The 27,655-nt window shown below is 33.1% G+C and overlaps 1 protein-coding gene across 1 annotated transcript; it reads left to right on the top strand.

The window, feature by feature from the left end:
* The first annotated feature begins 300 nt into the window (after window positions 1-300).
* On the top strand, window positions 301-21,418 carry LOC125056233 (popeye domain-containing protein 3-like). The gene is made up of 8 exons (XM_047659266.1): window positions 301-543; window positions 762-820; window positions 972-1,056; window positions 1,894-2,075; window positions 3,041-3,172; window positions 8,415-8,522; window positions 16,883-17,174; window positions 21,139-21,418. The coding sequence occupies exons 1-8, from the start codon at window positions 417-419 to the stop codon at window positions 21,357-21,359; spliced, it is 1,206 nt and encodes a 401-aa protein (XP_047515222.1). The 5' UTR covers window positions 301-416; the 3' UTR covers window positions 21,360-21,418.
* The last annotated feature ends 6,237 nt before the right edge of the window (window positions 21,419-27,655 follow it).

Raw genomic sequence — 27,655 nt, 5'->3', positions numbered from 1 at the left:
GAACGGATTGTCAAGGGTTAACATATGTCAGAATGTAGAACACTGACAAACATCATCTGTCTGTTAAGCATCTGTTGAATTTGCAGTTGCCGTCTATTAAGAATTTAAATTATTTTAAAATAATTTTGCCAGCTATTAGTTTTGTGTTTCCATCAATAACATTAACCATTTTCTATCTTTGACTCTAGAGTCTAGACGTCGACAGTTTAATCTGAATGCATGAAAACGTGTTACATCTTTAAACTAGATGGCAGTGATTCTAATTTTGCACAAACGGAATTTGACAGTGAAAAGCGGATGTTATTGATTTTGGCGCGAATGACGTTAATGCAAATAAAATCTGTAAATGAAGGAATACTGTTTTGAAATATCGTACGTATTTTTATAGTTTTAATAATAATTGTTAAGTTTTAAACATGTCTAACCGTGGGCTGTCAGAAACCAAAACAGAATATTTAGAAATAGGTGAATACAATTTTACCTGGCCAGGAGATAATGGTTCGGTGCATGATTTTGGTGCTATAAATTACACAATGCCATCAGGTAAGCTAAAATTGTATTATACAATGTAAAATTATATTTACCAAGTAATAGGTCGATTGCATAATAGATGTAAATTTCACAAATCAGATATATTGTGTACGTTCTAGTATGTATTAAAAGGAAGTGTTAAACATAACAAGTAAACAAACAATAAATTAAACTTAAACTACGTTGTGGCCAGTAATTAATTTACTAAATTTATTTATTTTGATTTTTAGGTCCTTGGTTTTGGCCTTGGTGTCCATTATGGAGATTTACACAGCATCCACTATTTCAGGTAAACGAAATAATGTATAAAACTGTTTTTACTAGGCTTCTTAATATAGAGCGTTTTTCTTATAGTTTAGTTAAGTTTAAGTTTATGAACGTTTTGATAATAAAGAATACTTAATATTTTTTTTTGTAGTAAACTCTTAAATTATTTTTAGGTCTCCAATATTCTTTTTGTGGCTTCATATTGCGCTCCAAGTACGAAGAAAGGCCAATTGTGGATGCATTCAATATTAATTTTTGGTAAGTTCGTTAAAAACAAAAGCACATCACCTGTTGATTACAATCATGAACCCTTTTTTTAATATAACATTTGGAAACCGGGCAGGAGGCTCACCTGACATTAAGTGATACCGCGGCCTATGGACACGCACATTGCCAGAAGGCTCGCAAGTGCGTTTCCGGCCTTAAGAATTAGTACCATACGTGGAATTGGTTCGGAAATATTTCTTAAGAAAGCGGTCTTAAGAAACGCTCCGTTGTGGAGAGACGGATGTGGAGGTGATACGGATGGTATTTTGTATTCTGCTTTGCCGTCCGATGATGAACCTTGCTTTCCACTATGGCTTAAATAGTGGTCGTTGTATGTCCGAGCTGCGCGATACAAAACTGAGTTTTTTTGAAGTTATACTTCTTTAGGCGCGTTATAAAAAATTGATGAGAGTGAAATTTTACGATGCGCGCGCACCGTGACACAAAATTTCTAGTATGAAGTTGTCCACGGAAGATGCTGCGGCATTGAACATAATAATAAAAACAACATTCGAATAATAATAGAATTTATGTTACACTTAATGTAAGAGAATAATAATAAATATTTATTTATTTAAATTTTCAAAATATGTAAACTGAACTTTATTGACCATAATGACTCCTTTTCCAGTCTTTGATTATTTAATTGTAATTAATTATTTGCATTCAATCAAAAACTATTTTTAATAATGCCAAAGAAGTATAACTTCTTATGCGCGTACATAAGTACACGCACCCTTTTTTTAGTATTATAAATAATGTAACGATATTCCTAAAAAGATGTTTAAATAACATTTTGCCGAGGTTTTTACATCATTATTTTTACAGGTTTCATGCTATATTCAGTGTGGGCGTGGCATGTGATTTGCTCGCCTGACGCGTTCTCGTGGAATTTTGGGTTTGTTTTTTTGAACCTAGCCCAAGTGGTGTACTTGGTGTATGAAATGAGACCTGTCAAGTTCGACCCGGAATTGGAAGAAGTGTATCACACCCTTTTTGAGCCTTTTAAGGTAATTTATACGTTTTTAAATCGAGGTACATTGATTTATTTGACAGATACTTTGTTTGAGGGCACAAATTAAAAAAAACCTAGCATCTAACCATATTTTTGAAGTAATACTTCTTTTGGCGCGTTAGGTTAAATGATGGGAGTCAATTTTTACGATGCGCGCGCACACCGTCACAAAAAACCGACACCCTGAAGTTTGCTATAGTCAACATTTTAGTTTTTTTAATTTATTATTTTATTTAGATTTATATATTTGCTGTTGGTTACCTAAATTCATAATATAACGGCATGCACGAATACAATATAAAAAAATTAAAAAAATTAATAGTTCAATATTATGTGTATGATATTTTTATTATAGAACGGGGCAAACAGACTGGAGGCTCACCTTATGTTTAGTGATACCGCCGCCCATGGATACGCTCAATGCCCGAGAGCTTGCGAGTGCGTTACCGGCCTTTTAAGAATTAGTACAATCTTGATCCTAATTCGAATTGCTTCAAAAATACTTCAGAGTGTATCCATGGGCGGTATCACTTAACATCAGATGAGCCTATATGTACTATAAAAATATATATTTTTGAAGTTATACTTCTTAAGGCGCGTTATGCAAAATTGATGAGAGTGAAGTTTTAAGATGCTCGCGCACCGGGACACAAAATTAACAGAATGAAGCCCACGGAAGATGCTACGGCATTGGACATAATTTAAAAACAACATTCGAATAATATAATATAATTTATGTTACACTTAATGTAAGAGAATAATAATAAATATTTATTTATTTAATTTTTCGAATGTAAACTGAACTTTATTGACTATAATGATTTTCCAGTCTTTGATTATTTAATTGTAATTAATTATTTGCATGCAATCAAAAACTATTTTTAATAATGCCAAAGAAGTATAACTTCTTACGCGCGTACCTAAGTACACGCACTCTTTTTTTATTCTTCTTGAATAAAGGTATCAAGACTTCAATTCAAACGCATGGTGTCCCCGGACTTCGCCCATGTGATGTCTCTTCACGCCGGCGAAGCTTATGCCATGCAGAATCTTACGAAAACTGATAGACTGGGCCTGTTGCTGGCTGGAAAGGTAAGAATGCGTTTTTTTTGATATAATAGGGGGCAAACGAGCTTGCGGGACGACCAAAAAGGGCAGTCTTCGCAGCCCATAGACACCCATAATTTTTTTTAGTATTTTTATGACCAATTTACAAATGGTCATCAGGAGAATGCCTATAGGTACCCAATAGGGATCCATACTGCAAGATACGGAATAATAAATGTAAAATTCCTTTAAAGACAAATTTGCGCGCCATTGTGTGGCAGATAAATGCGAACTTACGATTGTACCGTACCACCTTATACATTTTTGTACCATATTCTTGCAATAAATAAATTATTATTATTATTATTCTACTGCGTAACAAGATAAAGATCTTTTTAAAAATGTTATACCTTATTCTACGTTTGTAGAAAAAAGGTATTTAATATATTGAAAGTTTTATTATAACGCATTATCTAGTTAAATAAAATTTATTTGAATATCACAAAAAAAATATTTCTACATAATTACAGAAATTGACATTTTTATTTTAAAATGTTGACTGCTTCTTCTTCTTCAGGATGTCGGCTTTTTGTGACGGTATGCGCGCGCATCGTAAAAGTTTACTCTCATCATTTTTTCCTAAAAAAGAAGTTTAACTTCAATAATAACTAACCTAGACTGTTATAACAAAACTAACACCCATTCCATATGTTAATTTTCTCACTCGGAACAAGTTCTAAATGGCAGTAGAGTATATTTTAAGTTACCTTATATTATAATGTAGGTTTTACAAATTATTATGTTCAAATTATTTATTAACTAGTGGTGATTCGTATTAAAAAGTACTAAAGGAATCTTGACCACAGTGGCGTAATAATAGGGTGGCAGTGCTGGCAAAATGCCTCGGCCCCCGATCCAAGAGTGCCCCTACCCAAGAGATATTATGTTCTATGGATGAATGTGAAGTCTCCAATACGCATTGGGCTAGCGTGGGGACTACAGACCATTCCCTCTCGCCTAAGAGAGGCTTATGGCCATTAGTGGGACATATACAACGTGTTATTGAGTACGCTGAAAATCTCGAAGTTTATTAAAAGAGTACAACGTGACGATTTTTACTAATAGGGCCCCATTAAAAGAATTTGCCACGGGCCCCAGATGGTACAGTTACGCCAATGCTTGACCAGTCCAACCACTGGCCCGAAGCCCCAGTCAATTATGACGAGTATATATCTTTCGCGATTGGAATAACTTTGTTATCTTTATATATATAATTCTTCTGTGAGTGTGTATGTCACTGAACTTCTCTCAAACGACTGGACCGATTTTGATGAAATTTTTTGTGTGTGTTCAAGGGGATCTGGGAATGGTTTAGATTCACAAATCAGCCCGCCAGATGGCGCTGCAGTCGGTACTTTCATACTTTGCTTTACTAATTGCTTGAAATATCATGCAGGACAACGTCTGTCGGGTCCACTAGTTATATATATATTTGTATAGTAATTGATCCGTTGATTGTAGGTCTCCCTAGTACGCTCTCTCCCTTAATAATTCGGGCATAGATTATATGCCGAAAATAAACTACATAAACAGCATAAATTATCATACATCTAGTATACATTCGTTCAATACTCCAATTAAGCTAACGACGTTAGTATACAACCACAACCACGGGCCCACAAAACCGCACCAAATCCGCTAGAGTGAGCAATTCGACGGTTGAATCATTGATATCAAACGTTAGGCCTAATTGGTAAAATAACATATGCTATCAGCTACCTCAATAAGGTATTTCTCAAGCTCTAGGGCGTGTTTAGGACTAATTACGGACTTATTTAACTTTACATTACTGGCTGTCCGCCAGTCTCATGAAGAGTGTCCTGGCAATATGCAGCAATACACGTAAGTTTTTCCGTCTACCAACACGCCTTTTCCTTGGAGAGAGGTATCTTGGCATCACATGGCACAATATTTGATCGTTCGGTTAGTTCAGTTTAAGGAACGATGTGAAAGAAGATATTGCTATTATTACGAAAGATACAATAACACTTAATAATAAAAACAATATCAGTCTAATTGCACTAAAATACTTACGAATCGTGTTTAACGCTTAAGCATACGCTGCTTACAAAACGTCAGCAAAAATAAAATATCAAAATAAAAACTATTACGCAAAGTATATTTTGCTATTAAATCGTGCTGTAATGTTCTTAATCGAGTTCCAAACAATTATTCAGACGTTCAACTGAAATTTGCGTAACTGGGCCACGTGTTACGCCATGACCGCTACCACCTCCTTCCATTCCAATGGATTTTACCCATCTGACACAGGCCAAGAAAAGCTTTTTGGCTGGCTGCACGCACGAAAAAAACATGACGCATGCGGCGTTACCTCGCTCTGAGGCGTTCCATTTAAGGCTTGAAGTGCAAGCGAGACCGCGGAACGAGCGACAAAGAGGCACAATCGGCCTCCGCGTTCGGCAGCGTTCGTTCGTTAAAAAATTGACATAATTGTATTTATGCGTACAAATAAAAGTAACTTGATCAATTAAATTGTGATTTACATTTACCTCCTTATCTATGTCCATACAAAATATCTATCAAACAAATTAAATTAAAATTTTCTTTTGAAAAAGGCAACCATTCCAGCAGTATTTTCTTATGACGTTGTCACGTTCAACTATCGTCAGTCAAACCGACTTTACAGACAACCGATTTTTTTTATTTTTGTTTGCTTCACAAGACTGACGGCAAACATTCAGTTTTTCAATCAAAACAATTTAATTTTTTTATTATTGTACTATTTATAGCGTAGCAACATTTCTATAGCGCCCAAACGCGAAATTGGTATCATTTCATCGTTGAATCAACACAACAATACAGAAACTGCAAAATGTGCAAAACAGATTGCATGAAATTTTCATAACTAAGACCGCTTATTTAACTTGTTGATCAGCCATTTACGAGTTCTCATTGTTATCCACCAGTTCTCATTGTTTGTGTTCGGGCTCCACCTCACCTAAGTGAGGTGGAGCCCGAACACAAATTATGCAAATGATATTACGGGTGATATACAAACCATTTTTCTTAGATTTGTGACGATTAAAGAAGTTTTTTTTAAAGATTTTCTCATCTCTTCACTGAAACATCATGAAAAATTACGATCGAGCCTAACTTAAGACTAATTTTTAATATAAGAATGTGTCCAATAACACTACTTACAGACTGTATTAAGAATTAGACATTCTGTTCTTGCGTTCCATTGTTGTGTGATTAAAGTTTTAAAATTTAACTAATAAACCTTCCAAATTTAAATTGGATTAATAGTACAATTTAAAACACCTCAATAGCTAATTGGAAACGTGGCTGGACCAAAAGTACAAGTACATACTCCTCCTAACTCTCTCTTCCGTTTCTTGAGTGAGATTCTTCTTGCGTTTCCCATTCAACGACGGTGAGAAATACAAAATCAGTTTACTATGGAATTTATCCGTTCTACCCGCTTATGTATCCGACATTGTTTGACACTCAGCTGGGTACCTATTTGAAATCCTTACGATAGAGTACATATAACATAAGGTGTGTTAGAGACGTTGGGGCTACTAGTACTGATTTACCACACTAAGATTGGGAAACGGCTAATTTTGTTGGCTGTGCAAGCGCGCACTTGCTTGCTCATTTTTTTTGCTATCGAATCGTTAAGCTTTAATGGAAGAAAATAAGTTTAAAATAAATAAATTTTCGTTACATGTTATCAAGTTTATCAAGGTTTTATTACGAATTATTGTGAAACAGGTGATTCAATTGAAATACTTGACCCAATACAAACAAGTGAAATAAATACATGTACATGTATCTTTATTTATATTCTATTATTGCTTATGCAAGCTTTATAGATGGAAATTGACATATTCAATTCCCTGCAACGGCGTAACAAAATTTTATTACAGATGAAATGTGAATTTTTCTGACATATTTCATATGTTTCACTGATCATGCACGTGAGATAAAAACTGCTTTCATAATTTGTTTCACTTCATACAAATTCAAATTTTTTATTCATTTATTTTCTTATTCTTATTTTTAATAATAAAATTGTCTTAAAATTAAAAGGCCAGTCCGTACGACCGCGGTACGACTTTTTTGCTGAGAAGTGACTATAGATGGTATAGGTTCGCTTAGTGTAACGACGAATTATCGTTTACCGCATTTACTATGGAGAATGTTCAGAGGAGTTGTTCGGATATCTGAAGCTGAGTTTCATAATGGATGGGTAGAATGCAATATAACACTCGTATCACCTCGGCTTCCGTCGTTTTGCCGTGCACTACCAAAGGGCGAGTGCATTGCCGGCCTTTTAAAAATTTGGTATGCTCTTTTCTTGAAGAACCATAAGTCAAATGTGTTCGGAAATACTTCAGTGTACAGCTGGTTCCACACACTGGTGATACACGGGAAAAGAAAAGAAAAGAAAAGAAAAGAAAAGAAAAGAAAAGAAAAAGAAAATAAACAAAAAAGAAGAGGAAAGAAAATGTAAGGAAAGAAAACCTTTATTACCGTAAAAAAGGTTACCAGTAAAATGAGAATGTGCACTAGATAGATTTACATTAGGAAATGTGACTGAACTTATTCTCAAATCCAAAATATTTTTGGCGTACGACATAGCGTATGCGTATGCGGACATTTATTATATAGAACAATAGAGGGTGGGAAAAGTGTAAGTTAAGTCAAGTATAAAACGCAAAATTTAAAATGAATAAAGCTATTTTATATATTTAAAGGGACATGGGGAAGAGCAGAAATGAATAGCCGAAATAGGCAAAATTCAATTCAATCACAAAATTTTCACTCTCGATTCAAAAATACAATCACTAACGATCATAATCAACATTTTCTTAAGCTGTCTTGTACTCAAATTGAAGCTATACTTCTTGTGCAACAGTAGTATTAGAATGTATGACTATCGGCCCACGACACAGGGAATCTCAGTGTGGGGACTAGTGCACATTCACATTTTACTGTTAATCTTTTTCACTATGTGTAATAACGGTTTTCTTTTCTTTTCTTTTCTTTTCTTTTCTTTTCTTTTCTTTTCTTTTCTTTTCTTTTCTTTTCTTTTCTTTTCTTTTCTTTTCTTTTCTTTTCTTTTCTTTTCTTTTCGTTTCTTTTCTTTTCTTTTCTTTAATTTTCTTTTCTAATATATTTACCCACTTCCAATCCCTTGGCAATGCACTTGTTTATTGATAAAATACGAGTATGTATAGAGTAATATTTTATTTTTATACAGGTAAACGTAATGAGTGGGCATCAATTCCTTCATCCTATACTTCCGTGCGAATTTCTGGATTCCCCGGAATTTGAGTCTAGTAGAGCAACGATCGATGAAAAATTTAAGGTAAGAATTATTAACCTATAGATATAGTAAGTATTTAATATCCATTTATTTAATAAATGTCTCTTGACTGAAACAACCTTGGATAAATATTAATCGAGTGACGCGACAACCTAATGTCTCAGATTGCATCCGTTGCTTGATCATTTTTATTTTATTGACAAGTTGGAGATCAGCTTTCTGTGTAAACATGTCATCGATTCCATAAGAACAATCGTGATTCGCACACTGCTCTATTTGGACATTACTATCTATCCTTATTTACTACAAATAATAGTTCATTTATAAAGGTTTCTTATAACACTACTTAGTCTCTATTAAGAGGAAGACGCTCACTATCAGTACTTAACACTTAACACGGAAGTGCACTAACACTTAATTCACTAATTCGAAAGGTGTTTTCCTTCTCAACCTTACTAGGCCTATAGTATCAAGACGCTTCATTAAATTAATGAAATTTAATTTCTTTTAAGTACAAAATATTGTAGGCCTACCGCAAGGACTATTATAGATTTAGAATATCTAATATTATTTAATATAACACAAGCAATGTATAAAAAAGCAATTCTAAAGCTCCTCCTTTCAATGAAAGTTGAAATAACTGGAATCGTTAATATTTTCTAGAATTTTCAGTAACATGGCCATCCAATATCAAAGTACCGGAATCAATGTATATCGTGTAACTCGACAAATTCATATATTTTACCATTCAAATTAATTTTGATTCTAAAGTACTAACAGCCTTCATTTCGAACAAGTTCCTTTTCCTTACAATAAATTGAAAAAAAAAATCTTTTCGTCTGCCGATCCCGACAAAGGCCTCCCCCAGTTCCTTCTAATCGGCCCCTTTTGGCTCTACTCTTGACCAAACCTTGACCTTACCTTACCATTTTTGATACTGCTCGCCTTTTTCCAATTATTGGGTACCAACTTACTATAGTTTCACTCCACTTCTCAGCTCCTCTCAAGATGTTCTCCACTTGTCCTTTTAAAAACTCTTTGTAACCAATCCTTGTGCTTCTTCTAATGTATTTTTAACTTTTTTAGGGTATTGTATACATACATATAATACCCTACAATAGAAGAAAGAAAATTAAAAGGAATATTTATTTATAATAATAAATAACTGTAACTTGTTTATTGTGTACTCTATGTATGAAGTTTTTGTGAGAAAATAATTAAAGATTATTATTATTACATACCTAGTAAACTACACTTCATTGCTCTTTGAGAAACCAGTAATTGTATATACTTATTGTTCACCTCAATAACTTTCATCAAGTTCTTCAAGTCTCCGTCAATTATATTTATTAAATAATTAAATTCCAGATAGTAAGTAAAAAGTACACAGTTGAATTAAGTATTTTCCCCTTCTAAGCCTATAAACACATTATTAAGCTATGGTTCGCAATTCCGTGTGACCCACGAGTGGGTGGGTGACCTTAATTCCCATTATACTATTTATGCCTGACTTCTACGTGACGTTTGAAGCTACGGAAGTTCATATTTGCTCGATAAGCGCTTTCTTTACTGGATTTTCATTATTTCATAGATCAAAGGTCAAATTGGGTCATAGTGGATTTTTTAAAGATTCTATATCGTTTACCAAATCGTAAAATATTATGATTTAGAAATTAATGATTTATTATTCATGATAACGTAACTGTAACATAATCTTGTTTAGAAGTACTTAGTACATGAAAAATACTAGATATTTTTTTGTAAATACTATATATATATTTGTTACTGCATAAAAAAAGTATACTTACATACTTTACTCTTAAATTACGCCCTATATAATATATATTGTATATTTACTACACTCTTATCAGTCCCTACCACAAATAGGTACATTATTTGTATAATTATATATATATATATGTATATATATGTCGGAGCAATGGCGCTGGTTGATACCAGCATTTGACTTTGATGTTATTAAATTATAATAAAAATGGTAGCTGATACAAGCGCCATTGCTCTGACATATATATTATTAGGCATTGTTTTCGAAATAGTTTCTTATTACATAAACAACGATAAGAACCCCGTAGCTTCCACCCCACAAGCCCACAAAATTGCGAAACGCGAGATATTTTTTAAAATATTAAATAAAATGCCTGTCATAACTCATATGTGATGTTCAAGATGTAATTATTAAAGGCATGCTTTAATATTAATAGCAATGTTCTTGCGATTTACCAAAAAATCCTAATCAATTTTATTAAATTATTCCGTTGCAATCTTGATAGTCAAATTCAAGAGAGTAGTAATTTATTAACTGTATAGTGGGCACTAATGCATTTTAAATAGCGTAGACTTTATTTTCCTTTAATATTTCAAGTAAAACAGATGCATATATTCCTCGGACATATAAGGGAAACAATATATTCTATTATATTAATTCGCAACCTCATTAAATTTAGAAATGCGGTTGGCAACATCTGTACTATGATACGATTATTTACGTAGTTGCTGACACCGTGACGAACCGTCTCTAATGACCTACATTGCCTAAATGTTACCTCAACCCGTTATGAAAAGGTCTCTATGAATATAGAGTACATTACTGTCGCTTTATTATCGAAATGGCACATAGTATAGTGTTTATTTATTTTTATTTAGGTAGCCAGCAACTTAAAAGGCCGGCAACGCATTCTCCTCGGGCATTGAGTGTCCATGGGCGGCGGTATCGCTTAACATCAGGTGAGCCTCCTGTCCGTTTGCCCCCTCTTCTGTAAAAAAAGCTTTTATAAAAATTAAAGTATATATTAACAAAGAAATACCGTGAACTCACCATAATAAAATATATAATTAATAATATTGGTACGTGTGTGCGTATGTATCTGTTTATGGGTGTGTGTGTGCGTGTTTGTGAGAAGATATATTATGTGACTATTTACTCAATAAAGTATTTTGTATATAAATTGTTTTATTTTTTATAACTAATATGAACAAAACATATTAAAAGCAGAAAGTTAATTGATTTATCGTTTGCGTTTAAGATATTTGCGAATCAGGATTTCCCCAATCTTAATTTTTGTGTATCCTCTAGATACTTTAGGCATCCCATTTGTTTTTTCAGAAGAACGCGTTTTGGTAATTCTGATAAACGAGCTAAGTTTGGATGTCCATTTCTCCCCTCACTTTGAAATCTTTCGTTTTTATAATTTATGAATCGATGTTCTTTTTTCTCTTCGTGTTTATTGTTTGCCGATAAGTGCTTGTCACATTAAATTTAGTATTATTTTTCTTTATGTACAAGCGTTGGCATATTTTTTTTAAATCAATATCCTAGACCATGACCATAGAGAAATCATAATGTTACACACAAAAACAAAAATTCTAACTACATTATATTATTCCCAGTCAATGATTAATAAAGGTGGTTGTTTTAATTTTAATAGGCTATCTCGCTCTTACAGTTTGATTACTAACATTGATGAAAATATTGATATACATATTTTACAACAATCTTCTCACTAACCATAATTTTGCTTATCATGCGCATAATGAGTTTTAACTTTCATTTAGTTATTATTGTTTTTATTTTTTGGTAGCTTGTTTAATTTTTTCCCTTTCTAACTTGTTTATGGTATCTAATATAATTCATGTGTATGAATGTAAAATTTGTGATGCCATATTTTCTTGTATTTTATGCGTACAGGTTGTTTTAGAACTTAGAAATAAATAAAATTCTTACCCGGAGTATTTTAAAGCTAAGTACCAGACGTGGTTCATAAACCTTTACTTAACTTTAAGGCCCGTATTCACTTTGATTAGTGCGAGTGCAAGTGATTAGTAATTGACATTGATTAGTACAGGTGTGTAGTGCAAGTAGTGTCCAATTATTGTTTAGTGGCTCGGTTAAGTAATAGGCCGGGAGGTCACAAAATAGTGGGTCATTTGTACCAGTATGGCGGTTCTTCAGGGATCTTATTACGAAATGAAAAAAAAGCCTTTAGTCCTAAACCTTTATGGAACAAAATTTATTTATTATGCAATTTTTATTTAAAAATGTTATCTTTTATTTCTATAAAATTTTCGGAACACACCGTTTTACTCACGATGTTTTTATTAAACGTAAGAGCAAGTGTGAAGGATTTTAAGTTGGTCCTTAAGGAACGATCCCCGACCAGTTGTACCTCTGTCTGGTTGGTCCAAAAGTCTTAAATGTCGATGTGCATATATACCCAACGGTTAAATACTCTTAGCTCCATTCAGGGTATGACGTCATCGCACTTATCGTGGGCGTCACTACAGAATCGTTAATTGCGCATATAGAAAGATATTGCATACATATTCGCAAGGAGAATGTTCTGTACCACAATGATTAGTAATTGAGATTATGTGGCTTCCCAAGTATAATATTAAATATGAATGCTGAGTGCCTTGAAAAGTATCCTTGTAGTCACGTATTGCGAGCAGAATGCGACGTGTCCAGGTACGAAATGGTATATCTTGGAAACTATAAAACATTTTTCTTATAACTTTTGCTATTTGGGTCTCTGTATGTACCTCTAGAAGTTCTACGTTCCTATGAAATCTTTACCTTATACTGGAAACTATTTTAATATTCAGAAATAAGCGAATTATGCCTCTCGTAGATACGGCAGAAATTACTAATTATAATAAAATATTTTCTACTGAAATTGTCTTACGGGTAGGCTGAAAAGTTCGTAGGCTGACACATAGAAGGCGTTACTAATATTGAATTAACATGATTTTTAGTTAGTCCCAATGTTCAAAGGAATTATGAGCAGTTTTGACCAAGTGGCTTCAGCGTGCAACTCTCATGCTTGATAGTAGGTTGTAGGTTCGATCGCCTGCTGTGCACCACTGGACTTTCTTTCTATGTGCGCATTTATCGTTCGAACGGTGAAGGACGAAAACATCGTGAGGAAACCGGTTTGCCTTAGACCCAAAATGTCAACGGCGTGCGTCAGCAACAGAAGACTAATCACCTACTTGCCTATTAGATTACCAAATTATCATGAAACAGATACAGAAATCTGAGGCCCAGACCTAAAAAAAATTGTAGCGCCATTGATTATTATTATTCTTAATGTTCAAAGGATACGTGTATAAATTTGTGTGTGTATATATTTGTAGTGATGGATATTTAGCTTGATAAAAAAGGAATTTCGTGTGTTATTAAAGCAAAAATTACTACTATTTATTTATGGCAAATAATACTATTGTAGCCAAGGCTTGGCTTAAATTATCTTGAAAGATACTCGAGTTATAGTACTATACTACTTACTATGTTGGATGGGTTGCAGCCGGCCGCATAACGTCGTCTGACACAAGTTAGTTGTGATTAATGGTCCTTCTAGGAATCTACAGATAAGTTGGGCGTGCTCAGATGAAACAGCAGAAAGCGACACTTAATTTTCTCCGCTTTGGGAAAATATTTTGACAACGTGAGAGAGATTTAGTTGTATTTTTATGTGTATCATAATTTAAAACTGTATTTCAATTACTTTTTGTATTTGGTTCGATTATAAGGAAGTTTACATCTTCCCCCTTTAGATCAAACATTTTTGAACTATAAATTCCAATTTTTATTAATTAATGCTAATAAATATTGCTTCATTTTTCTCTAACTCTTGATTTACGTGAGGTATGTAACCTCTAAGTACGTTTTTAAACAGTTAATACTAAACGCTTCACGAAGAGGTTTATTATTTGTGAAAATTGCCAAAAAAACACCAAAGCTACCTATATGAATATTGTGGAAATAGTATTTATAAATAAAATTTTAATTAAAGCATTTATAATCTACTATATATATATAATGATAAAAGATGTGATATACCAATTAAATTTTAATAGTAAAATGGTACGTCTTAGACTCAAAGCTACCTCAATACCTAATTGCTATCTGATACGGTGTTAAAAGGCGAAGAGGCTATAAATGCAAGAAACTAGGTTAAATATCGATGGACTTTAACATTTTATGTACGGCATTGTATACAACATTGTTGGTAATCTTGTGTAGTTGTTAAATCTTTACGGTACTCCGTTTTCACTTTTCTTTTAGTATATACACAATAAGTAAATAATATGAGGTATTTCTATTATAATCCTGTGAAATGTTATAAGCATAATTAATAGTTTACAAGATTTTTAAACTATCACGTAATATTGGTAAAACATGTTTATTTCCGCATTATTAGTTAACGGTTATAAACGCAAATTTATGGCATAACATATACTCGTTTTAAGTAATACTTTCGAGTCATATCCGTAAAATAAAATCTAATATATAAAGCTCTCGTGTCAATGTTCGTTCCTATACACCTCCGAAACGGCTCAATCGATTCTTATGAATTTTTTATGCATATTCAGTAAGTCTGAGAATCGGACAACATCATTTTTCATCCCCCTAAATGTTAAGGATGGGTTGTTATTTTTTAGACAACACTTTTGGTTTTATTTTTTATAAAACATCCAAAAATACATAATTTAATTGTCACCCCTCTACGATCAGCCCCTATTTTTTTATTATAGTAGATAGTTACTTTCAAAACACGCAGCAATTATTGCTTATCACGGCTATGTTGCCTCAGTTTTGCGCTATGGTATCCTTTTATGGGGAAATTCGGTAGATGTGAGTAAAGTTTTTATTACAAAGAAAAAATGTATTAGGGCTATCATGGGCGTTGGACCCCTTATAAGTTGTAGACCAATTTTCCACGAACTGGGTATTCTGTCAGTACCAAGTCTGTATATCTATGAAGCAGTGATGACTGTCAAGAAGCATCCACAATTCTTTAAAACTTACAAAGAAACTTGCTTTTATATACCAAGGGATCCAACACGGCTGCGGGTGCCTGCATGTTGCACCGCGCTATACTCGAAGAATTGTTACGCCATGGCTGTGAGAATATTTAATCACCTTCCTAAAAATTATAGATCACTGCCATGTAATGTTTTCAAGGGGAAGGTGATTAGATTTTTAAAGTCAAGGTGCTTTTACAGCGTAACCGAGTATTTAGAATATAAGTTTAACAATTACTCATAAATGACTTCTTATTATGACATTTGCATGCCTGTTATTGTATGGCTGATTGTGCGGACTTTTCTTGTTGTTGTTTTTATTTTATTTTGTACCACTATCATTGCAAATAAAGGATTTATTTATTTATTTATTTATTGAACTAAAAAAATGTTTCCGGGTCAGCTAGTTGTTGTATATAATTCACCGGACAGACTCATAATCACTACTGTAATGATTTATTGCATTTTACGCTAATACTACTTCGTTTCGATAGAATTATCTGAACCCAGTCAATTTGGCCCATAAGCGAATTTACTTGATATCAAGTATATTTTAAGTTTAACTCAAAATCGTTATTTTACTTCCGCTTCGGCTGTAATTTACCGAGGAGTGGCCACTTGTTATGAAATTAAAAACAGCTAAGACTACAAAATTGAGGGTTGCTTTTTGCTGATAATTAAAAATCTTCCATTATTTTTCGGTAATTTAAAATTTCATTTAATTTTAACATTGTTTGTAGTAGTGTTAGTATATCTTCAAAGTTACTTTCTTTATACGGTTCGAATTCTCAGTATAAATTAGAATAGTTTTACTAAGGTGGGCCTAATTTTATTTCCTTTTTTAAATTTCGAATATAAGGTTTTGGCAACATAAATGAATCAATTAATAATTAGTACTTTAACTACTGACTTTGAGTTATAGTAACTAGGGAGCTGGCAGCATTTAACTACCTATATGATTGGCTCGTATTTAGTATTGATAAGAATTAAAGTTCGGACCCATACGACAAAATTTTCATAATGAATTAAGTTTCTTGCTGCGTTTTTAAGCTGGGGTTACATCTGTAAAAATAAAAGTGTAAGCTCACTAGAGCTATAGCGACACACGCATATGCAAGACGTCCGGACACAATTCGCGCTGGAACTGCCCTGCGATTCTGCAACTCACTTTTCGAACTCACACAGCGGTTTTCGCATCGGCGGTCGCTCTCAAATCAGTCGTGAAGCAGTTATTTTATGATTTGGCATTCTGATAAACAATAAACTATAAGCTCCCACCTTTTCAGAATGCCAAATCAAAAAAAGACTGCTTCACGACTGATTTGAGTGCGACCGTCGATGCGAAAGTCGCTGTGTGAGTACGAAAAGTGAGTTACAGAATCGCAAGGCTGGTCTTAAGTTCATCCTAGCGAATTAATAATTATTTCATGTAGTTACAGAAAGTTACTAACTAAAATAAGCAATGAGAGAGGCACAAATCTGTCTACCCTATGCACTTTGGTTTATGTATATTATTATCTAATAATTAAGCCTTTTTTTATCTAACCAGGAGACTAGTAAATATATATTTCCGTCTTCAGGTCTCAATAGTAGCTGCATCATCATGCCGCTACTTATACTGGCAGCGCAGTTCTCTAGAATATCTTTTCGTAAAAGAGGCATACTTGGCTTCAGTTGTGACTACATTGATCGCCCGAGATATAACCACAAAGCTGTATGCGATGAACAATAAAATTGTAACTGAAAGGGGCAGCCATCTTGATATAAGACTTCCGAGTATTTCGCACGCTTTGGCTAGGACTTCAAAGAAATTGCGTTCAGCGGCCCCGCCTCCAACTACTGTACAGCCCGTGCCGCCAGAAAAACGATCGAGTGAGTATTAACTTAAATAGCTATTTACATGATCCTAATCCTTGTTTTCAACACTGTATACTAGGGTACGTGTTATAACAATATAACACAAGTTTTGTGGGGGGGGGGGAAACAAAAGAACGTCTCAACAAAAAGTTATATGATACATAAATTATTTGGACGATAACAGATGCGCTTTGCGCTTGTTATTAGTTGAGGTCAGTTCTGACCCGAAGACCGTTAGAGTAAAAAAAATCATGTGTAATATTATAATTATTTTTGATAAACTTATTGCAATAATACGTAAATTGAAGCGAATAAATAAAAGTCATAGAATATCAAACTCCTGTGACGCTTATTTTCTGAGAAAATTAAATTGGTATCCCAAAATGGGTCAAAATTGACCCGAAGACCCTATGACGGTTAAAAAGAGTGGCGGAGAGTTTCTTGCCAGTTCTTCTCGCCCACGCCTTTGACTTGAGACTGGTAGTAAATGTACATTTAAAATCAAATTAACATCTTTTCTGTTGACGTTCATAAGTGTACTTATATGAATAAAATTATTTTGAGTTTGAGTTTTAGCAATTACAGAAAATAGTTTTATAAACGTAGGATCTCTTATTCTGATATACACAAATAGACAACCCCGACTTTTAGCTTTGAAGATTCATTTAACATTTTTATTATTTTATTTTATTGTTTTTTTTTAATTTCCCCGACGCTTGTAGTGACTACTGTATTAGTATTATGGAAACTAGAGGACTGATGTAGTCAGTAGTCACTTCTCCAGTAATATGTATTTCTAATATTCAAAGTCGAGTGCCAGCGAGTCCTGCTCCTACGCTTTTGTTGCAGTGACGTGAAATACAATTCTATAGATTATTTTTCCGACCCAAATATAGAAATATAGAAAATATAGCAAATATAGAATTGCACCATTCGACGTCACGTGGTACAACCTACATGGTATTATACTGATAATTTTTTGTGAAAATTTTCTCTGGTCGTTGCTTCAAGAAAAGTATTAAGTAGTTGTTTTATTCATTATGAAATTCTTATTTGTTAACTGTACATTTCGTCTCATGGTGCAATTCTATTGGCCGACATTTGGGTCGGAAAAATAATCCCCCGAATACCACACGAGCTTCAAAATTATCGGGTATTTCCCGATAGGTTCGTTGCAAACAATTAATATAGTCGTCATGACGACTATATTTGTTGTATTATAAGTGAAAATTATTACACACTCTTGTGGTATTATAAGTGAAAAATCTTCCAATTGTCACCTGAAGCCTCTTAATATTTCGGCTCAGTTACCTTTATATCGATTTGTTGCTCCAGGTCGCATCTAGAGCCTCCAAATACTGAACATTCTATAAAGATGCATTACTGTCTTGTTTGTAGGTCGCACGTACATGTCGGATCTGGTGTTAGGTTAAATCTGTGCAGGTACTGAACGCCTCACATCATCAACAGTTGCCTAATAGTTTTGTAGACATTGCTTATAAAGAATTTCGTTGTTTTGGCGTTATTAGTTTCTTTGTACCGTTAGCCCCACTCCGATATCATTTTCTGTCTAAATTAAACTTACTTATCCAATAAAAACAGCACGTTTCGAGCCCTTAAATGGTTTGATTCAGAAACAAGCCTGACTCCTGTAGGACAAAAATGATTTGTGAACTCACGTCTTGGAGGCTTCTCGCTCTAATGAGAAGTTCTATTCAAAAGTGTGGTACTAAGCTTACCAAAGACAGTAAAGTTTTCCTCTTTTATGTGAGTTCTTAACAATACCCAATAAAATATAAAAATGTGGGAATTGAAAAGTCATTTATTTCTATTGTTTAATGTTTTTAAAAGTATGGTAATACATTTTCAGATCAGTGTAAAATACCTACTGATTTGTTTATACATTACTCAGGGAAATCGTAATAAAAAATATTTAAAAATTAATAAATTCACAAGCCTCTTTGGCAGCAATACTGCGAAATCGCCAGTTATAAAATTAAAAAACAGTAAAACTACACAATAAACAATTTGTATATAAAAATCGCAAAAAAAGAAATAGTACGCCATATTTGCATACAATTTGCGCTGATTAATGTAGGACGACGAACCATAAAATTTCGGGCTCCATTACATAATAATTTATGAAGAACTGTCTGTCGTGCTACGACATAAATTGCGGAACATTTGTCCCTACTTGGCAACTTGGAACCAACCAATTCAATCAAAACCTTGGCATAACCCGATACAAATATTGTGTTTAATCTCCTTGAACTATTAAGAAATTTGATACCTACATTTAAATAGGAAAATATAGGCTTTTAAAAGCTTAGTGGAGTAAAATCCCGTATGCGTAATAGAATGATGCACATTTTGCGTCTTCTATGATTTTATTCAGGTACGAAAGCGTGTATCATTGATTTCAAATTCAAATTCAATAATCATTTATTCATATTGGTCAAACAATGTACACTTATGAACGTCAAAAATAGATATAAATGAAATGCTTCTTATTTTACATTTCACCGTGTTCCACATGACATCTTAAGTAATTAATAATAATAAAATAAATTAAAAAAAGATTTGTCCTCTATCAGCATGGTGATATAGGAGCACGCACTTACATACTCGTGGGAAAAACACTCAAATACATAGTCGAAATAACTAATATCACCGCATACACGAATTCAAGTACGACCAGTCACCATAAGTAGCTCCCGTACACGAGTATGATGCATGGCCAGACATCGGCCCCCTCGCCATATTTTAGGGAGAGAGTTTAAGACTTCAGCCCCAAATATTCTAAAACCTGTTACCTGATGTTAAGTGATACTGATAGTGAGCGTTGCGTTGCGTCGCCCACTTGGTACGCTCTTGAAAATCCTTTCGTCTAATTGGTTCGGAAATTCAGTGTCCACCTAACCATCATCATAATTCATGATAATTAAGGAGCGGTTTATTTTCTAAGCCTGGTTGGTTGTATCACTTGTACGCTTAGATTAGTTCTGTTTCGAGTATTATACTCGTGAAAATCACCATTTGTTTTAAAATCTGTAATATTTTTTTATACAAACAAAAAGGCTTCAAGAATATATCGACCATATAGTGTCATATATTTAATTCCTTAAACTTATTCCTTATTTATAGTTCATTTTATTCTACTTTGTTTGCTTAAGAACAATTTTTAAGAACCAGTATTATCTTTAGTATCTATTGAACCAAGTTTCAGAGAAATCTCAATAGCTATATGATATTTATAGTATTAAGACAACTTTCACTGCCAAGGAACGGTGCCAGAATACAAATATATATTTGCAACATAAGTCTTTAAGTAGGTCTCTCCTTCCTTATAGCAAATTTTATTACCAACTTATATCGAAGTTTGAGTTATTAAGTTTTGAAACGTAGAAATATATCGTATCGTTACCTCAATACAACACATATTTGCCTGTTTCATTGATGATTTTTACACACTACAACACTTCGGGGCTTTCAAACCAAATATATTGTTTCGTGGAATGAAACACAGTGTGTCTGCTACATGTTTGACCTAAAAAATAGACATATATATAGATGTGTATATGGTAAAATATTATCTACAAGTATACAACAATTCAAGGCAATACCTTCTTAAGTAATTAAAAATAAGTTTAGATCTGATTTTAAGAAAATTTTCGAAATACCTACAAAAATCATTTTTAACTGAATGTTAGAATCACAGTAAATCATTTAAATTTTTGATTTTGATTTTGCTACATATTCTCTCTAAGGGCCTGTGATGTAATTAAAGGTCTAATCTCTAACATATTGTGTATTTAGATAATACTAACTATGATAAAGCCCTTTATATATTAAAAATACATATGAAAAGATTATAAAAATTAAAACCGCAACGACAATTATTACTCAAGCTAAAAAATTAAAATTTTCCTGACTTACAAATCTATATACATTGTATATTTGAAGTTATCGTTTGTCACAGAATACTGGTCACGCGACGCGGAGAGCATCCCCAGTCTCATGAAACGTAATGGCGTAGCTGCGTCATTCCCCGAAGGCGACGAAGAATTAATCCCCTTAGCCTCAAACGAAGCACCAACCGCCTCCTCGGACGACTTATCAGTAGCAGACAGTTGTCCCGACACATCGTCAAAGTACCATAGTTGTGAAGCTGTAGAAACTGACGATGAATTAAGACATTAAATTAATTATAGCAAATGTCTTTTATTTCTATATAAAGTGAATATATTTATTTTTATTTGTGTTTTGTTTGAATTATATATCCTTATCATCATTGTAATGTCATCAAGTTGTCCGCATCAACACATTTCTATTTTAAAAGCCCGTAAATGTAGCATATATGTTATTTTTAATAATATAACAGGTCGCACTATTTATAAAAATACTAAGTTGATCAAGAACTCAAGGAATCAAAAAGTCGCTGTTTTGTATTGGTAAAAAATATGTTTTCCTTGTCTCCTACTTAGTTGTTTCAAAGATCAGGGCTGGCAAATATAAATATAATAGGTGAGGGCGCTCATAGAAGGGTCTACAAAGTATATACCTCTAATGAAGTAGATTGATGTCTGCTGATCTTATCGGTAACTTTCAAGCAAGTATGTAGTCAAGCTGGTAAGTCTAAGGTCGCCTTACCTAGTGTAGTTTTTCGTTCATAAGTACAACGGAGTAAGTTGAAATTTCGTCAAATAAACTATCCAGAAGGTTTGAAGTAAAATAGTCCAGAAAACGGAAGTTTTACACATTGAAAAACCAGTGTAATTTCATTCTAAACTAAAGTGCTGTTTTGTCTCTTTCTATCAAATTTTGTTTACGCTGTGATGGAAAGAGACAGATAAGTACTTTTTTATATAGTACAAATGGACCGATTTATTTTTATGAATAAGTGGATTAGTTTTCTATCGATCTTCATAAGCTTTAATAGTTTTATAGAACAACTGCATTAGTTAACACATGCTTATATGGTTCGATTAATAACAAAAATATTTTTTATAGAATCTTAAGCAGAAAAACGATTATATTCTTTAAAAAAAGTCCATGAAACACGCTGAAATGTTTCTCTGATTTCTCCAAAGTTACATAAACATAGATATCACTTACTGAGGAATTGTGACGATGCATAATGTTGTCAGTTGACCCATACAGATTCGGTAAAATATGTGTCAACACAAAGTATTACGTACTACCTCATTACAATCTATAATAGGTAAAGATGTTATCAAAATTAGCCCATTAAACATTGTTTAGCACATTTAATGGAATTTGTGCAATTTGCACGCTATGTCCACGTGTACATAAAATTGTCGCCTAAACATTTTACGATTGTACTCAGAAATTAGTAGCAATTTAGTATATGAATTTTACTAAACGAAATAGAACCTTGCATAAACGTTTTTCCGTGTCATTTTTCAACCCTTTCAACCTCTCAGCAATCTAGAAATGAGCGTACTTTTTCAAAGGACACCAACGTTAGTTTATTTGTTGATAAGTTAATATTGGAAATAGTAAATTAGTAGTGGAAATACTACAGTGAAATTGCGTTAAAACCTTTCCGATAACCAAATTAAAGATATTTCTAGTTGGTTAAATTAATTGATTACTTCAATTGGATTAGATAATCAAATGAAGGAACTTATAGAAGGTTATACACTTCCACTTCCACTCATCGAATACAAACATCAATATTAATTTTATTACTAGTCTGATTCTATTCGCAAACCGGTGCCAAAAATTAACAAAAAATATTTTACATCATAACAACATGCAAAGTTATGCAACACTTATTAACAATTTACACAACGTGCATAAATTTTCCAATATGGATGGTGTTGCATGCCTCAACTTTGCTAGTTATATATAGGCACCGTGTCTAGGTTGTAGGCAATCTAAAGCTGTCAGCAGCGGCACGAACGTAACAAGATAACTGCTGTTCACTATAGGAAGTCATAATTACACTAAATCACCCAAAAATAGCCCCTGGCTACTTGTGTTTTGCCTTTTTGGGTTGTGCATTTAAAATTTGTTGAATTAATTTTACTTTTAAAATTAGACTTTTAAATGTGGAATTGACTTTTATTTAAGACAATGTATAGAAAGTTCCGTACCGTAGCCTCGTAGCTACGCCGTAACTCTAGGACTACGAAATCGCGTCTACGTTGGGTCTAAAATATATTCACAGCGATTTCCATTCTTGTTTTGTTTTGTAATTTCAGTTCAGGCATAACATAATAGTCGTAATATATCGAAATATATATGTAAGTCCAATAATTTGTAAGCATCACATATTTCTGCTTTATTATGCGGTTAATAATGACCGTTAAATGGCGTATAAAAAAAGAATTCACCCTTTTGTATAAACCTTTATGCCTAAACTGCTGAACTGTCAGTGAGCCGTAAATATCAACAAATTATACATCTAAATTTCTTGCAGTAGCTTTTGAAATGCGAGTAAGACGTGGTGGAGGAATTTGTTTTATAATAATTATTGATACTGAAAAACTATTATACGAGTTTATACATAAAGATAAAAATCTAGAATATCAATTTCTAGATTTTATACAATGCATGTAAATAAATAAAAGTGAATGGGCTCAATTTTACACTTAAATTCGTACAAACATCGGTATTCTTGCATTACATGCAATACGGCGTTTCAATGCTTATCTGATGGCCTGTTGTGAATAACAATGGAAAGGTAGATCGATTTATAGACCGTCCAGTTTTAAGTCGAAATTAGTCACGAATTGTGGCCCTCCAAGAATAAAACGCTCTTCGGGTTTTATTTCAATTAAATGGCCCAAGGTCTTAGAAAAAACAAGCGAGAGACTAAGATATGGTTAAGTTAAGCCAAATTGAATCTAAATTAAATATTACAAACTAGTTTCAATTAAAGATAATATCCATGGTTGTTTTTATGAAAAAATAAACCTTATAAACAATGAAAACAAAATTTACCCCATTAACGTTATATACTGCTCAAAACAATTAGCGGAACAAGATTTTTCTCCTTTCTATTGCTTAAACTAAAATTAGATTTAAATTAACTTGTACGCTATTTTTTACCTTGTTAATTTGTTAATTACTACAATTAATAAAAAAATTCAATTTGTATTTTTTTAAGCTGTAAGTATATATACAAATTATGAACTATCAAAAACGCATCTTATAGAAATGTCATCATGAACCTATTGTTTGTTTTTTATGGACGCGAAAACGTTTTATAGGGTTTAGACTTTTAAATTAGCTATTACTTTATTCGACAAAAAATGGTGATACAACTTTTTTAATACATTGATGGCAAAAACATTAATTTAATTCTTAAAAGCTATTATGTCTTCTACATTTCAATTAACTGTATCGATTGCTTTTCTGAAAACGCATTGAAATTCACACTCTCAAAAGCTTTTGTGCAAGATTTCATGAAATTTCCTTTATTAGTATATATCTGTAATGAATGCAGTTTTTACATTTACAACCTTTGGGTATATTTCATTTTATAGGATTTATTTCAGTGATGATTTTAAATAGCCTTTAAATTTGAGGTAGGTTTTATGAAGCGTACAAAATTGACTCTAAGTAATAAATAAAGTTGATCTTATAAGATAATATTTTTAACATTATTATATTTAGATTTAAATTAGTAACGGTATATAGATATGAATGTGTTTTTAAGATTCCTGGGGCTAAATTAAAGATTATTAGCGTTAATTTAGCGTTAAACAAAACCAAACTTTGTAATACACGAAGGTAGAGGTTGTCGAAAGTTGTGTGCGCACAATTACACAGTGTAATATCTCATGGCCACATTGCCGTCTTAATAGAGATTGGCCGAATCAACCTGAAGAATGTATATCTCCCACATTTAATTATCTTATAAATAATAATATTAATAAGTGAACTCATCTTCTTCAAAACTGTTTTTTAATAATAGCTCAAGTCACTGTAATTAAGGAGTCATTCTCGACACCAACGCAAAACATTATAATATCACATTATACTTATCATACACGTGATTTGAATATCTATTTATGAGGGAAAACATAGAAAGGGGTCTAAAGGCTAGTTGGAGACGGAAAGGCTGCATTCAAGGTCCGTAGCCGCTGGAGTCTTGCCAGATGTTAATCGTCACGCAGGGGTGTATTGAATCGTGGGAACATTTTAAGCCTCAAGACTTTTATGTTAGAAGACTTTGAATGAATTCTTAAATTATTTGCGCTTTGATTTGCAATTTTACTTCATACTAGCTGAACCGGCAAACGTTGTTTTGCCACCATTTCTAGGAAACATTTTTTTAGTTCTATAAAAAAAACTATCTACAATAAAAAAAATAGGGGTTGATCGTAGAGAGGTGAAAATTAAGGGTTGTATGTATTTTTAAAGCTACATAATAAAAAAAAATTATCAAAAAAATAAAAATTATTTTTTGGGGTGGACACCCCTCATCACTTAGGGGTTTGATATATAGATAGTAGCCGATTCTCAGACTTACTGAATATGCATTAAAAAATTCATAAGATTCGGTCGAGCCGTTTCGGAGGAGTATGAGAACGAACATTGTGACCCGAGCATTTTACTTCTTAATTTAATCAAGCTAAAATTCTTTGATCTTCCTAATTCCAGATTTCTGTGCATTATAATGAATCTGTTGAGTGATCTAATTATCTTTTATGTTATGATTTAAACAGATTCGGAATGGTACGCTTGAAGGCCCATAGACAATGCTCTCTGATTTTTATTTGACCATTCATTTAAATTAAATGGTTATATTGTCCAAAGACAATTTCTCCACGTCTAGTTATTAGTTACAGTAGTTTTGTATCTCAAACGTTTTAATTATATACATTATACTGTTAATTGTAAAATAACCTATGCTCACATCTTGGCTGAAACAAAAGCACTTTTTTTAAGAAGGTTGAAACACATTACACAAATGATTATCTAATACGCTACATGCTCATCAATTCTAAATTTAAAAAGTTCGAAGTGTACGCTAATCTGCTGGTATTATGGAGAAATAATTAATATATTTCTTTACAGTCTGTAAAGTTTAAGACACATTGCTGTGTTAATTATTTGCTATTATTATTTTCTTTATACATACAAAATTATGTATTTACAGTATATATTCCCGGATGCTTGGCGGACCCATCCGACTTCTTCAATACAAAGAGTCCACGCAAGAGTTGTGTGATGCGATATTGCGTGCTACTCGATTGAGGGGAAATTGCGTGGATCTGATTAGCGCTGCGCCTTAGAACTTATCTTATGTTATTTTGTAAATGTATAACATACTTTCATAAGTATCTGATTGTCCTCCTTGTAACATGTGTGATGTTTGAGAGCAAAAAAAAATTATTTGTGAATTTTCCTAATCAATAAAGAAATGATTCATGTTGCTTTTAGTAAATAAAGTTTTAATTTCGGCAAAATCGCAGTCGTCGAATACCGTGATTTGTGTACGCGACGATAACAGAAATTTTGGATGGGCGCCGGCAGTCTTAAATTGGCAATATTTTCCTTTAAAAATTTGCGTTCAACACTTCATCACTGATTATACTGGACAAAGTACTTCCAATTATAAAATTCATCCACAATATACTGAATTAACTGAGAAAGTACTGTTTTTTTACAAACCAATATATTGACAAAATTGTGACTAAATTTGTTTATAAAGAATGAAATAAGGATCACTTCCGTTTAACAGTTCTTCATTCATTTCGTATTTATATTCCTCAAAATACTTATAACTAAATATAATACATATACAGCAAGCCCTGACATATAATAGACTGTTATATAAAGATGTGATATACGGTTAATATATCAAGCCTAACGGAGTAACGACGTAAAAACGTCCGATTCTCCCGAGAGACACATTTTATGGTCACAAATTACAAGTTTTAATGTTTGCGATACGATGTGTTTGACATGCTGCGGCTATCGGACGAGTTCATGTCGTACAATAATTTTATTGATAATATCAGAGTAGTAACGACACAGATTAATAAGTATCAGAGACAAATAAATGCTGCGTCAATATGGGTAACACAGGGTCACTGCGCTTATACAGGCCCTTTGAATAAAGGGCTATTTGCCCATGGACACCTGCAACGCTTGGGATTGGGATGTGTTGTCGACCTCTGGGGATTGATACGCTTGAAGACACAAAAACACTCTGCTTTTTATTTGACCATTCACAATATATAATGGCGCTCAGATTTATGTATCTGTTCAGTGATCACTTCAAATAGGCAAGTAGGTGATCAACCATCTGTGCCTGACAGATTGACGACTTTTTCGGTCTAAGGCCCGGTTTTCTCACGATTGCCTTATCCATACGAGTGAGTGTTAAATGCGAATTTTTCTCTAAATGCTTCATTAATGATTCCCGTCTCTGTATGGAAAATCCTCTGTGTTACAGAGATGTGAGTAAAAGCTGAGGGTGATGGGGTTTGGGGCGGGCGGGGTACGCTTGCGCGGAA

Source organism: Pieris napi, chromosome 14, assembly GCF_905475465.1.
Source record: "Pieris napi chromosome 14, ilPieNapi1.2, whole genome shotgun sequence".
In the NCBI taxonomy this organism is placed as follows: domain Eukaryota; kingdom Metazoa; phylum Arthropoda; class Insecta; order Lepidoptera; family Pieridae; genus Pieris; species Pieris napi.
Note: the sequence above shows the minus strand (reverse complement) of the source record. Positions and strands in the feature narration are given on the sequence as shown.